Source organism: Cornus florida, unplaced genomic scaffold, assembly GCF_030987335.1.
Source record: "Cornus florida cultivar Cherokee Brave unplaced genomic scaffold, ASM3098733v1 CherokeeBrave_3.0.0_Hap2_Chr09, whole genome shotgun sequence".
Lineage (NCBI taxonomy): Eukaryota > Viridiplantae > Streptophyta > Magnoliopsida > Cornales > Cornaceae > Cornus > Cornus florida.
The window spans coordinates 91,277,075-91,291,989 of NW_026775579.1; the positions used below are offsets into that span (position 1 = coordinate 91,277,075).

At 36.1% G+C, this 14,915-nt stretch overlaps 2 protein-coding genes across 2 annotated transcripts; both read left to right on the forward strand.

Annotated features, from left to right (window-relative positions):
• Positions 1 to 1,105: 1,105 nt before the first annotated feature.
• Positions 1,106 to 10,550, forward strand: LOC132275145 (ARM REPEAT PROTEIN INTERACTING WITH ABF2). The gene is made up of 19 exons (XM_059776553.1): positions 1,106 to 1,410; positions 1,602 to 1,756; positions 3,260 to 3,432; positions 3,516 to 3,636; positions 3,722 to 3,796; positions 3,900 to 3,994; positions 4,123 to 4,198; positions 4,595 to 4,702; positions 5,228 to 5,356; positions 6,410 to 6,478; positions 6,668 to 6,727; positions 6,864 to 6,987; positions 7,096 to 7,235; positions 8,345 to 8,408; positions 8,562 to 8,641; positions 8,972 to 9,036; positions 9,118 to 9,235; positions 9,339 to 9,463; positions 10,174 to 10,550. The coding sequence occupies exons 1-19, from the start codon at positions 1,155 to 1,157 to the stop codon at positions 10,265 to 10,267; spliced, it is 2,127 nt and encodes a 708-aa protein (XP_059632536.1). The 5' UTR covers positions 1,106 to 1,154; the 3' UTR covers positions 10,268 to 10,550.
• Positions 10,271 to 14,467, forward strand: LOC132275146 (2-hydroxyisoflavanone dehydratase-like). The gene is made up of 2 exons (XM_059776554.1): positions 10,271 to 10,396; positions 11,847 to 14,467. Exon 2 carries the CDS (start codon positions 13,125 to 13,127, stop codon positions 14,091 to 14,093), a length of 969 nt encoding a protein of 322 aa, XP_059632537.1. The 5' UTR covers positions 10,271 to 10,396; positions 11,847 to 13,124; the 3' UTR covers positions 14,094 to 14,467.
• The last annotated feature ends 448 nt before the right edge of the window (positions 14,468 to 14,915 follow it).

A 14,915-nucleotide genomic window follows, 5' to 3' on the forward strand; every position in this document is an offset into this window, starting at 1 on the left:
GTCGTACTGACAAGTTATTGTGAAAATTTGTGGTCTCATTTCAACTTCAAGCAAGCTTAAAATTGGTTTGAAAACCCTACTTTACTATTTAGAAAAATGAAACCCAGTACAGAGCACTTGAAATACTGTTTAGCTGTTACTTACTTGGGATCAAAAGTTTAAAAGGCTATCAAAGGAAGCACCAACAAAAAAAATAAATCAATGAATAAATTGAGGAAAACCAAATTAGATAAAATTTCCAAAAGATCTAAAATTATGACAAAATCGATAGGCCACGCAACTGAGGATTGAATCCAATTTAGATTTTTTGTTCAACTGGCAAAAATTACAGGCCAACCCCGAATGTAAAAATGATGTTGATAATCAAATATCAATCATATTTGATACAGATAATGAGAGGTTCAATTGGCTCCCCCTAATAATTTTATTACAAAGGTTAAAAAGGTAATTCTATAATATAAATAGATCAATTCAAAGTCAAGGAGCAATAATATCATTTCACTGTGCATCATATGTGGGATGTCATTGATAAAAAATGGGGCAAACAGTGTCACTATAATTTACCCTTCTGTTTTTTTTCACACACCCAACCCCCCTTACACCAGATAGTCCAGGTACGAGGGTCAAGTTTTTAAACATTTTACCTCATGTGAGGGTAAAACTGTCATTATATCAGAAATACAAAGCATGTGAGTCCTACATGAAGAGAAAATCGTCAATTATTTACTTAATTTTTAATTCATAAAATTACATTGAGCTGAGCTATCCTTGTGTAATCCATGTGGGCCTGGAAAATTGCATGTGTAAAAAAAAAAGCCCCCTAGTGTAACCGGGCCATACCAACCCGGAATCGAGCATAGTCGCAAGCACGATGTTCACATAATAGTGGACCCATTCTCCCACCCACTCACCAGGCACGCGTACGTTAGCCTATTTATTTCATTTTTCATATTCCATTCCGCGGGAGCGCATGTTAGCAGATTTATCGTACAACTAGCATTAACTACAGTAGAAAAGAAAAGTAAAAGAAAAAAGAAAAAAGAAAAAAGGCAAACTTTTTTATTTTCCACAAATACCCCTCGATCTGGATTCTACTCAAAACCCAATCCTCCATCCCTGATTAAGGACTCTCTCTCTGTCCCCCTTTGTCTTCCATGGAGTTTCAGAAACGACGGGACAAGGAAAATTTACCGGAAAGAAAGGGGCAAAAGAGGAAACTGGAGGAGGAGTTCGACGACGAGCGAGAGATCTCTGTTCTATCGTCGTCCTCCTCCGGCGACGCCCGCCAGGCGCTACTCTGCGAGGTCAGTGTGCAGGTTAACGTCCTCAATACCACCTTCTCTTGGAAGGAAGCCGATCGAGCCGCTGCCAAGCGAGCCACTCACGTTCTCGCCGAGCTCTCAAAGAACGGTATTTCCAGAGCAAATCTCATTCGTTCTAGCAATTGATACGATTTTAAAGGTTTACTGTATATGCATGTGTATAATTGCAATTGATAGGTTTTTTACATTTTTACTGTATATGCATGTGTATGACTGTGTATATATATGTGTTTGTGTTTGAAATTAGAGATTATACTACTTGATTTGTGATGTTGGCAGAGGAAGTTGTGAATGTTATTGTGGATGGTGGTGCCGTACCAGCACTGGTAAAGCATCTTCAGGCACCGCCGAGCGAAGGAGATGGTGTTCCAAAGCCATTCGAGCATGAGGTTGAGAAAGGGAGTGCTTTCACTCTGGGCCTTCTTGCTGTAAAGGTAATTTAATTATGTTAATACCTAATATATCTATATCTATATATATATTAATTTATATCGTCATGTATAATTAAGCCTTGACTGTATTTGTGTTGGGTTGAAAGCATAGAAAATTGGATATAGATATAATATGAAATGTAGCATTAATGTAATTCTTGTGTAGTCTATAGATATTCATATGAAAATTTAGTCATTTTATTGATTACATACAAAGAAATACTATTAAAACCATATTTAATGTGAATACTTGAAGCTCTTTGAGTTGCACTGTGTTCTTAAACAGGTAGGAAGTTTCACGATACATTATTTTATTGGCCGCCAAAGGGAAAAGAAAAGTCACGCGGTTGTATCAGTAATTCATGATCCAGTTCATTAGCAGGATTGGCTTACTGGAGTTTGAAGGATGTATTATATTAACAATCAATAAATCTAGGACTTAACCGCCCGCCCCCCCCAAAAAAAAAAAAAAATCTCACAGTTCTTTTTTCAAGAACTTGTGAAGTACCAACCAGTATGCAAAGAGAAGTTATTATGAACATGTTAGAACTTGTTTGGCTTAATTTTCAAATCTGCAACTGATTTCAATTTTGTTTGACAGTCCTCAGAAGGAAATAGGAGAACATATGGTCATGTTTAGAGTAAAAACTGGAGAAGAGTTGAAACTACCTATTTTACACAAGAGTAAGATATATAGTTGTAATCAATTGAAGAAGATATATTGGAAATAAAAGGAAAAGGAATATTCTAATGTTTAGTAGTATAAGTACAATTCTGATAAACTGATCTCATAAATAGAAAGTAGGCGTTAGAGCAGTGCTGCCATTTATTTCATGTACTTGTTCGGAACCTAGAATTCAAGGACTTTGCTATTGTAGTTTTGTGCCAATTGTGAAAGTTACAGAAGGATGAAGGTTTTTTTCATGTACTGGCCCATGATATGGAGGATTCATGCGAGCTTGCCATTTGTGACGTGCTAACAGTGGCAGAAGTGAATAAAGTAAAGGTTTAACTATGGGTGTGTTTCTATTTTTTCACTTTGAATGTGAGAATTTGATAAATCATGCCCTATCTGAAGCCTTATTAATATCGTTGATGGATGATATGTGAAAAGGCTTATCATGATTGGTTTTCTACCCTCCTCTATGTTGGCCGTTTGGATGCACTTAACCTTCTTGTGTTTGGCACTTGTGTACGGGTAAGGGTACTTTGAGACTCATTAAATTGAGTCCAATTTGGCAGGAGCTGGATGGCTTCTGTGCACTTCCTTCTAATTGTCTACTGTCGACTAAGTTGTGCATGCAGAAGAACTTGCAACTATTGTAACCAATCTATTTAAATTTTATTTATTCTGCCCTTGTTTGACTTCTCTTGTTATGGTTGCATGACTATGAAGCACTAGATTCGAATCTCGCCCCCTCTCTCCCCTCTTCCTCCACCCCCTCTCATGGACCAATTATACTCTACAAATAGTTGCTGATCTTTTGGTGTTGTTTCTGTTTATAGCCAGAGCATCAAGAACTCATAGTCGACTCTGGTGCCTTGCCTCATCTCGTGGATCTATTAAAGAGGCACAGGGATGGTTCCAGTTCTCGGGCTATCAGCAGTGTCATTCGGAGGGCAGCTGATGCAATTACTAACCTTGCACATGAGAATAGCAGCATTAAAACCCGTGTCCGGTAAGCTTAGCTTTTCAGTATTTAACGACATGTTGCACCTTTAGTACCATTTTATTTTCTAATTGTCTGGACTGCATATTCAGATTGGAAGGTGGGATTCCTCCTCTTGTTGAGTTACTTGAATTCCTTGATCCAAAAGTACAAAGAGCAGCTGCTGGAGCGCTGCGAACTCTGGCATTCAAGAATGATGAAAATAAGAACCAGGTGATCTGCCTTCTGTGGAAAGATGATCTTATATCTAAAACTATTTTCAGCTTCAGTTTTTGATAGAGCTGTTACGACTTTTCAGATCGTGGAATGCAATGCTCTTCCTACCCTGATTCTTATGCTCCGATCCGAGGATGCAGCTATACATTACGAAGCGGTAGATTTTCTTTTCTATTTACATGCTTTTACTTTGAATGTGTGGAATCTGAGATTTATACTTCATGTTAGTAAGCTTCATATAATATTTTTATGGGTTTCAGGTTGGAGTAATTGGAAATTTGGTACACTCATCTCCAAACATCAAGAAGGAAGTTCTCCTTGCTGGGGCTTTGCAACCTGTTATTGGATTGCTCAGGTATTACTGATCATCGAAAGTTTTCATCCTTGCGAGTTTTTCTATTAGCATGATAGAGTCTTCTCTTTACTTGTTCCATGTTGCTTTATAAGGTTGCAATTGCTCAAGTTTATTGTTTTGGATGACAGTTCTTGCTGTTCTGAGAGCCAAAGGGAGGCAGCTTTGTTACTTGGACAATTTGCTGCTACTGATTCAGATTGCAAGGTAGATTAAGACACTTTATCTAATTTTATTTTATTTATTATTATTATTATTATTTTTGTTGTCACTGATTGGTAAATGGATCTTCTCCCCTTTGCTAATGTCACTTGTGGTTTCCTAAAAGATGGAGGGAACAAAGAGATAGCATTGCCTGTTAGAACTTTTTGGAAACTTTTTTCTAATTTTAGTTTTCTTCACTCTTTCGCTCCATCCTTTTGGCAGCTAAATTGAACTGGTGTATTTTTATGTTAACTTGTTAAGGACGAGTATGTCGCAGGCTCTGCTTCTTTGCTTCTGTCCTCTCGACTTTTTTGAACAATATTTTAATTGCCTCCGTCTATTTTTAGTTGTCTTTTCTGTTTTCTGGTTTCTTTTTTTTGAAAGGAGAGATTATTGCAGGTGCATATTGTTCAAAGAGGTGCTGTCCTGCCTTTAATCGAGATGCTTCAATCCCCAGATGTACAACTTAGAGAAATGTCAGCCTTTGCACTTGGGAGGTTGGCACAGGTTAGTGTTTCTTTTTTCTTTGCGTCCCTTATTAAAATAACAATCAGACCGGCAGATGTATTCTATTCTCGTACTTATAATTGCTACTTTGCTAGATGTCCACTGATAATTTGCTATATTGAATGTATTTCCATACTCACTTGGAGTATGAGTATTAGCTTATATAATTGAGGAGATGATGAAGTTTTAAAATTTAGTAATGGGCTAATCAAATTCCCAATGTATATAATTCCTGTCAGGTAGCAACCAAAGCAGAATAGAGAACGGGATTTGATTGAACGTATCAATATACATTTCCTTTCCGTCAACTATGTGTATTGTTTCTTTAGAATTACTATACCAAAGAGATCCAAATATATACACATACATAAATATTTTATTATTTCTATGTAATAAATTCCTATATAATTTTGATTCATTTTATCTTATCTTGCCAATTACTCATATTTCAGCGCAAATGTTCTGCATGTTGATTAGATTGTTATAGTTGTTTTCTTTGGCTTGAAAAGATTTTCTGTTGTTCAGGACACACATAACCAAGCTGGTATTGCTCATAATGGTGGTTTGGTGCCATTGTTAAAGCTTCTTGATTCCAAAAATGGGTCTCTGCAACATAATGCTGCATTTGCTCTTTATGGCCTTGCGGATAATGAGGTATAGTTTGATGAATCTACAAGGAGCTTTAATCAGGTTCAGGTTCAGGTTCTTGCTTTTATTTAATTGAATTTTATTTAACATATTTTTTTAATCTAAAATTAAGCAACCCAAGTAAATGGTATTAGTGATTAAGCTTCCACTTGGGCTCTTTTAAGGTTCCAATTGGTGGGTTGGGTTCCATGTTTTACTTGGACTCTTCTAAATTTGTGAAGTACCTGTGTCGGACACACTAAGTAATTGATGTGTCCAACACATTTGGTTGGGTAGGCATAGCAAGCATATATGATTCTTCAAAATTATTATGTAATTGTTGATAAATTTATCCTTTTATGTTCCTTTTGTTACATTTTACTTCAAAATGAATGAAACAGTTTCATGCTGAATACTCTATGCTACATTAATACATCTTTCTGGCAGAAAATTAAAGAAAAATATTGAAGATATGAATTTTTGTCATGTCACTGTGTCCTTGTTTTTGGGGATTCGGTAAAAAAGAGGAATCTTTCAAGTGGGAGATAAGAGAGAATGAGAAGAGGGGAGAGGTTCATCATATCTTACAAGCCTCCCCTTCACAAGTGAGTAATAGGGGGATTAAGAGAAGATAAGAATAAAGGGATGCATAACGGAGACTTTCATGCCTCTCAAATACAAAAATGTATGGATGGAGTTGAGACGAGGATAAGCGGGAGACTGGAGAGTAAAAGAAGGGGCTCAAAGCTCTTCTGATATTTTTATCCTTCAAATTTGTTCATCTCTAAGGAAAATCCGTTTCTATACAAATAGGGTATATTTGCAGGCTTCATAAAAACTTGAAAAAACTTAAGAAACCTTCTAAAATAATGCTACCCAGCAATTATAACTTAAAAATCAAAATACAATAATAGTACCTAAAAGGCTTCAGAAATTATTATCATAAAAAGTAAAACATATATTCTAATAGGTCGGGCATCAACTTAGGTGAATCAACTAAATCTTCAATCAGTTGGATTCATTTTTATCTTTTTGGTTAAAAATATTTATAATCACTGAATTTATTTTTCTCCTTTATAGGATAATGTGTCCGATTTTATCAAGGTGGGAGGTATTCTAAAGCTGCAGGATGGAGAATTTATTGTTCAAGTATGTTTGTTTTCATTTATTTCAAACAGTACTTATTACTTTGTGATTTTCTTGCACTGTTGAAGATAATTTCATATCACATATGCTTGAGCATATACTGTGGTTGTTTTAGCCTTCAAGAGTTTCCTGGTCAGAATTGTTTTGTGCACCTGCAGTTTACCCATATAGAAATAATAATTGTACTTGCAGGCAACGAAAGATTGTGTAGCCAAAACATTGAAAAGATTAGAGGAGAAGATTCATGGACGAGTGCGTATTTACTTTCTATAATTTTCTCCTTTTGATGCTGGCAGCATGCCAAGTACCCGTTATGTGGATACCATTTTGTTCTCCTGTTTTTTATATTTATTCTGGAAGTTACAATTCTTTATCTTCCGTCTTGTAGGTTTTGAACCATTTGTTATATTTGATGCGTGTATCAGAGAAGGCTGATCAAAGACGAGTTGGCTTGGCTCTTGCCCATCTTTGTTCCCCAGAAGATCAGAGAACTATATTCATTGATAACAATGGCATGCCATTTTCACCATATGACATCATTTGCTTACTTCTTTATCTTGCTTACTTCTTCATCTGGCCTGAATTTGATTATTAAGCTATTATATACAATATTTGTGTAGGATTGGAGTTACTCCTTGGCCTTCTCAGTTCTACGAGCCTGAAGCAGCAACTTGATGGTTCTTTAGCTCTTTTCAAATTGGCTAACAAAGCCATGACTCTGTCTCCTATCGACGCGGCTCCTCCATCTCCAACACCACAGGTGGGCATTCGTCTTGTATATATATATATATATATATTTTCTATGGTTAGTGTGGAAGTATATTATGGAACAAAGATTACAAGAAAGGAGTCAAACCACCCAACAGCAAGCAACAAGTCTTTTAGGAAATCCCCAGAGAGAACTGAAGTTGTGACAACATTAAAAGAATAAGCCCAAACCCCCAAAAGAAAATGCAGGAACCAGTACCAGAGCATGGAATATGTCTAGGTATGCTGGACAGGAACCAAATGGCATGAAACCAGCAATTAGGCTCTTTCTAGGCCTGAGAGTATCCCAGATGGATTGAATACCCTTTTTTTTAAAAAAAATTTAATTTCATGTTTTTTGCAAGTGGATTGAACACTCAAATTGCCTCTGAAAGAAAGGAAAACAATTCTGTCACTACTATCCCCATTTAATTTAAGTTTGGAGGCATTTCCTTCTCTAAATCAATCAATGCGTAACATGTCATTGCCAATTACCATTAGTTTAAAGGATCTTCATCTTTTCTTCCTGGTTGAAACCTGAGAAAAACAAGAACTTTTGAAATTTTTTATATTGTATATTTTTTAAAATTTAATGTATTCTAGCATGATTTGGAGTTGATTCAACTGTTTAACATGCATAAAGTTAAGCTAACTTTAGGGGCCACTGCTTGATGCAGTTGTAGATGTTTGGACTGTCAAGTGTGAGAAAACATGCTGTCGGTTTGAGGACAGCTGTTTTTTTTTTTATTTTTACGAACCATGCCAATTGTTATGCCTTTTGCCTAGTCTACTCTTTATAGTGACTCCCTGTAGCTGAGTGTTTGGAATTTCATAGCATCATTCACTTTTAATAGGTGAACCAAAAAGCTAAATACTTGATGGAAGCATTGTTTTATCATTAGGTGTTGTTTATAGGATGTCTAGTCCAATGCTCCCCTGAATGGTTGATGTTTTACACAGCTTACTTGAATCAAAATATATTTTCTTAAAATGACTACTTTTTGTTTCCTACCGTTATATTGTCTCTCCTGAATTGTACTTATATGTGAATAAATTATTATCTAAATGTGACATGTAGTACAATAATTAGGTGCCTATCATGACAGACATTTTTTACTGCAGGTGTATTTGGGGGAACAATTCGTAAACAATGCTACGTTGTCCGATGTTATCTTTCTAGTTGAAGGTTGTGAATCATAATTTCTCCTTTTCAATTTTTGGTTGTGTAAATCTGTTATATATGTACTTCAAAATATGTATATTATTTAACAGTCATGTACAAGTTATCTATCATTTTTCCTCTTTGGTCACTGAATTGCCTTCATGTTCCTCATATTAGGTAAACGTTTCTATGCCCATCGAATTTGCCTACTTGCTTCTTCAGATGCATTCCGTGCAATGTTTGATGGTGGTTATCGGGTGAGTCTGCATCTGAAGGTTTTTAGTAGCAACCTCTCTCTCTCTCACTGAGGCACGCTACCGTATGATTGAGTTATCCCTTTGTTCACAGTTGAGATCAGAATTATTTTTTGTTTTTGTTTTTTTTACGTCTAATGAATTGGAGTTTCTGTTATCTGTTTTTATTTTTCTTGTTAACTCCCAATTAAAAACATGACTGTTAATACACAGAGTATTGAAACTATTTGTTGAATATGTTTGAAAAACTATTAAGTACAGATACTAGTAGGAAAAGATGTAAATTTTTTATGTAGACATTCATTTTCTGTTTTCTGGTTACATGAATTGCAGGAGAAGGATGCAAGAGACATAGAGATTCCAAACATAAGATGGGAAGTCTTTGAACTGATGATGAGGTTGAAAAGCCTTTACAATTTCAGTTTAACTAAAATATGTCCAATGAGCTTGGTATTTTACTAGCCATTTGTTTATTGCAGATTCATATACACAGGATCCGTAGATGTTACATTGGATGTTGCACAAGATCTCCTCAGAGCTGCTGATCAGTATCTCTTGGAGGGACTCAAGCGTCTTTGTGAGTATACCATTGCACAGGTGAGCTAAGAAGTGGTGCGCGTGCACACTTATATGTTTCAAGTACCTTTATAGGTTTTTTGAATCTATGGATTTCTGATTATGCTTTTACTTTTCTATTCAGGATATATCGTTGGAAAATGTTTCAAGCATGTACGAGCTATCAGAAGCCTTCCACGCTATTTCATTGAGACACACATGCATCCTGTATATTTTGGAGCAGTTTGATAACCTAAGTGCTAGGCCCGGGTGTGTGCTCCCTCTCTAACTTGCCTGTATTGGAGCTTATCTCACTCTCTCTGTTTCTTCCATTTGAAAAAAAGAGAAGATTGAAAGTGTTATTAGTGACCGCATTGTCCCTATTTCATAGATATTATGACTGTAGGTCCGTAGCTCCCCTATTTTGTAGATGTTGTGACCATATTTCCCTATACTCATATTGCCTCCACATTGGACTGACTTGTCTTGTCAAAACACTTGATATGGACATGATATTGCTTCATGGTCAAGTGATGAACTTGTATCATCTATTATTGTTTTAGTTATATTATATGTATGAAATATGATCTGACAATATATGAAAATGGTTCTTGGAAAAAGCAAAGAAAATACTTTTTGAGTTTCTTTCATGACAATCAGATTGAGTAAGTACCAAATAAGTAATCATCTATAGTTTGGATTTTGTGTTCCATAATTTGCTTTAAATCTCATGAGCAGTGATAAAGCAAGCTTAATATTGTTAAAAATTAAAATGAATCAACAAAGGGACCTCTCTTGACTTTTGTTATGTCAAACACCATGAGAATCACCATCTTGCATTATTACCATCAATTTTGGAATCATTTTTAATAGTCTTAGATTTTATAATATAAAACTTAATATTGATAGTGACATGGACTATGGATTAGAATATTGTTTACTTTGCTTGCTAAAATTTTATCCACGTTAAAATTTTGCAGGTACTTTCAACTGGTCCAGCGCATAATACCAGAGATCCGCAATTACTTTATTAAAGCACTTACTAGGTCTAACCCATATAACTTGCGGCTGTAGATTGCTGCTCTTTGATTCTTGATTTCTAACGGAGTACGATGTACATAAAGTGGTAGATCTCGCTGTTGTCAAGCAAGTGAAGGATCTAAATTTTCTTCTTAAGCTAGAGTTCTGTTGCTTGTAAACACTGTGAGTTCCTCCTGTAGTTTCATATTTTTAGATATTGCTGGCTGCTAGGACCATCCATTGTAATTTTTACTCATTGTGACTATTATAGTGATCAAATGTATTATGGGTTCAAAATAAATGTTGATAACTGAAAACACATCTTTTTGTTGTTTTGCGTTGACATGTCTTCATATTGATTGTTTTGCAGCGATTTATTCTTTGGTATGGAAAAACATGGTTTCAAAAAGAAATTACGCTTTAAGCAAAACACATAATTATTATCTGGGCCACCTTTTCCTTTTCTTTTTCTTTTTCTTTTTTGCAACTTATTTGTTTAATCCACCCCCCCCCCCCCCCCCCCCCCCCCCCCCACCAATATATATATAAATAAAAAGAAAGAAAATAAAAGGCAAAAAGAAAAACTTAGTGTGTGTCAAAATTTATACCTAAAATATATACTCGTAAGGCTTACTCTCCATTCCTTTTTTTATACCTTAGTTTTCATTGCTAAAGACATGTTTATTACAAAGAGAACAATTACGAAGCCTTTTATTAGCAGGTTTTGTGGCTTGTTTATAAAATAAATAAATAAAAAGAAATTCTATTGCTAAGGGTATAAGTTAGTGTATAACTCTAATTTATCCATTCAATCTTGACCAATGACATTCATGGAGTTGGAGAATCATATGACTTGGATCAGTCAAATTTCAATGCTATTTTTCTTGGCTGGGCAGGTGTATCTCCTATCACATATGTTGATTTAATCTCGTGTTAATAGTTTACTGCTTTATGGATTGGGTGCTCGTTGCATCGATTGAGTATTAAAGGTTTATAAATTGCCTTAATTATGTCTTTGTTGATATCCAAGTAAAAGTAGTAAAGTCCATTTTCATTGTTGTTACTTTTGTGGATTTTTAGATTAGTGGATAAGGTTTCAATGGTGTCAGAACATCCCGTCCTGAGCCCTAGAAGGTGGTTGTAAGTTGCAAGTTGTGCTAGTATTATGCAGTGTACAGCGTGCTGAGGGGTGGAGACCTATTCCTGGTAGAGAATGTGAGACAACTTGTCATGATATGTACTTTGATGATTGCATGATGCTTAGTTTTGTCAGAAGGTGATGCAAGAGTCATCCTGGATGTCTGAAACTGGTAGGTGGAACTTCATATAGGATGAAATATAAAGTTGCAACTTTTTTGCTATGTAAAGTATGAAGAGTCCTGGATGGCTTGTTATGACATGATTTCGGAGACGAACCTTTTGAATGCTATTAGTGATTTAAATAAACCTGGAATGTGTATTGCTAAGGTGTGGGCTGTAGTTTCCTAACATGTTAAGATGACTGTTACTGAAGTAGTTGCTAATTGCTATTTGTCTAGTTATCATAGTACTTAATTTGTAATTGGGTTGGAAATTTGCGAGGCAGCTCTTCGATATAGATTTTTCATAATTTTGCTGCATTTTCCATGTACAGATATGTGAGAGTTCGTAAGTAGGCCTTTATGAGAGTCCTCAAGTAGGCCTCACTAGCAGGTTATTTGTTGGTCTATCTCGGTGGATCTCAGGTATTCACGCGCAAGGTCAGGTAGGATTGTTGTTGCTGTTGTCATATGTTCCTCATAGTTGAGTACTTGCAGTAGAGCCATTCATTTTAAATTTTGTCTTAAGTACCACAGGGAGTCATTGTAGTGAGTTCCATTATAATTATTTTTGAAAACCCTATTAGGATAGAAGACTCATTCATCACCATTAAACTGAATTGTAGTACAAGGTTAATACAGGACCATTATTATGTTTATTGCTTTATTCATAGGGTCATATTGTCTTGGGTGGGGGATGTCCAGGGCATGAACACCATTACCCCTTGGTGCTGTGATTGAGCTACATGTATCAGATTTTCGATATTTCTACCCCATCCAGTATGCGGTTTTCTCTAGATGTCTTCTAAAACAGTAGTCGCAGTTGAGCTTGTCATATTATGAGTCTGCAGAGATACTCAGTAGAACATCTTAAGCTCACGTCCCCATAATGTTCGATGACCCAAACATTATGCTGGATAACTCAAACTTTCATATCTGGAAGCTCTGTGAGAAGTTTGCGGTGTAGGTTTACTATCGTGGTGGTTCAATATTTGCGTTAGTCTGCCTTTTCCTCGTTCACCTTTGCATTTAGCTCATAAATTCTGCTGGTCCGGTCTTCCAAGGTTTCCATTTCACTTGGTTTGAGATGACATATACAAAGATCTATTGTTGATTGGCCATGATTTTAATCAACACCTTAGAAGAGATACATGTGCATATATATTATATTCCACCAATGTATATCACATTGCTTAGGAATGTCTGACTGTTATAATATGGTAAATAATAAAAGGATATCTAACAATGACGCTGCCTATTAAAATATTTGATGATGATGATAAGGAATTTTGTTGCATCTGAGGTTGATTATTTTTTTATAAGGAGTGGTTCAATAATGTTCTTGTAAGGTGATTATGTTGTGCAACTTGTGAATGGGGCTTGTCTGAAGCTGTTGTCACAAGGTGAAGAGCTGATGCAACAGCAATAGAAGACAAGCTCAAAGAAAATTGTATGTTTGGAATCTTTGATGAGGAATAATCCTAGCAAGCTTCATACCCATTCTTTTGCTTTGGTTGAGAGTATTCGGATCGCTCTCTCTCTCTCTCTCTCTCTCTCTCTCTCTCTCTCTCTCTATATATATATATATATATATATATGTCCGTGTGTGTGTAATGGCTTCAAACACTAAGGAGGTGGTCACTGAGTTTCTTCCGTTCTTCCGAGTCTACACAGATGGCACCGTTGAGCGACTTGTAGGTTCTCCATATGTCCCACCAACACTTGATGACCCAGGCACCGGTGTCTCATCCAAAGACATCTCCATCTCCCCGGATGTCTCAGCTCGGCTTTTCCTCCCAAAGCTTACAGACAGCCACCACGAAAAACTTCCCATATTGGTCTACTTCCATGGCGGTGGCTTTTTGGTTGAATCTGCCTTCTCTTTCCTTCACCACCGTTACATTAACCTTTTAGTCTCCCAAGCCAAAGTTCTTGCAGTATCAGTTGAATTTAGGTCAGCCCCAGAACACCTTCTCCCCGCAGCTTATGAAGACTCCTGGGCTACTCTCAAATGGGTCTCCTCACACAAGTGTGGAGAGAACATAGGTAAAGAGCAATGGCTAGTTAACCATGGCGATTTTGATCGAATCTTCATAGGCGGCGATGCTACAGGGGCTAACATTGCACATAATATAACCATGCGTGCAGGTGTTGAACGCTTGCACGGTGATGTGAAAGTTTTGGGCACTTTTATTTCTCTTCCTTTCTTCTGGGGATCAAAACCTATAGGGTCAGAGTCGAGCACGGGGCATCAGCAGAATATGATTTGCCGTGTTTGGAAATTTGTGTATCCATCAGCTCTTGATGGTATAGACAATCCGATGATTAATCCGTTTGCTCCTGGAGCACCGAGCTTGTCGGGGCTTGGGTGTTCTCGGCTTCTCGTGTGTGTAGGTGATAAAGACATTTCGAAAGACAGAGGAATTCATTATTATGATAGAGTGAGAGAGAGCGGATGGGGAGGAGAAGTGGAGCTGTATGAAGTGGAAGGAGGAGACCATGGGTTTCATATCCGCAATCCAGAAACTGAGATTGCAAAAAATATGATAAAGCGCTTGGCCTCTTTTCTCCACTTAAATTAGTGTGCGCGCTCTTCAGAATATCTTACATGTGCGTGTTCTATTTTCAATTTGTGTATTTGGCTTTTTTTTCCTTTCTTCCTTATCTTTTTTAATCAGGAGAACTTTAATTAAGAAGCAGCAGAAGTACGATCAGAGCACAAGACTTCACTAAACCAGGAAGGCCAAGCTAGTATCTGCAAAAGACGGAAGCCATGATCATTGTTGATCATTAAAATATTATTAAAAAAAAAAAAAACTGAAAATTAAAAGAAAAAAAAAAAGTGAGTGACAAAGTTGACATTTTACAGGTTAACTTTGGGGTGTTGGCACATTAATATAGTTTTCTTCGGTAACAAAATAAAAACTTCATTGAGTGTGTGTGCTTTTATCCTAATACTTTTCATATATGCACGTCATGAAATATATGTATATATATATATATATATTTCATGACGTGCATCTTGAAATATTTTATCAATTCAACCTGATTGCATCAAAGGCAGCTTGTTGGATGATGGTGGACTACAATCTCACAAGTTTTTAACTTTTAGCATATGCTTTGTGCATTAGAATTTTAGTTTTGATATTAAAATCGAAAACCTTTTCATTATAAAAGTTACGAGTTCTCTGAATTGATAGTTGATTGGCAGATTTAGCCTTTTCATTACTTTTCACAAATTTTAAAAATTATTTTAATATATTGATTAATAAATAAAGAGCTCATATTTATATCCATTGACAAATGGGCTGCTTGAAAAAAAAAAAAAACCTTGATTCCTAAAACCTTAATCTTCGAACCCTTCATTCAAGAATCAAGATGCAAAATCTTGTGGATATTTTCAC

Excerpts from the sequence above, each read along its gene's own strand:
- LOC132275145 (XM_059776553.1), top strand. The coding sequence starts at position 1,155 with ATGGAGTTTCAGAAACGACGGGACAAGGAAAATTTACCGGAAAGAAAG. Across the intron at positions 1,411-1,601 it reads CGCCGAGCTCTCAAAGAACG|AGGAAGTTGTGAATGTTATT; the intron begins GTATTTCCAGAG and ends TGATGTTGGCAG. Across the intron at positions 7,236-8,344 it reads CTCCATCTCCAACACCACAG|GTGTATTTGGGGGAACAATT; the intron begins GTGGGCATTCGT and ends TTTTTACTGCAG.
- LOC132275146 (XM_059776554.1), top strand. The coding sequence starts at position 13,125 with ATGGCTTCAAACACTAAGGAGGTGGTCACTGAGTTTCTTCCGTTCTTC.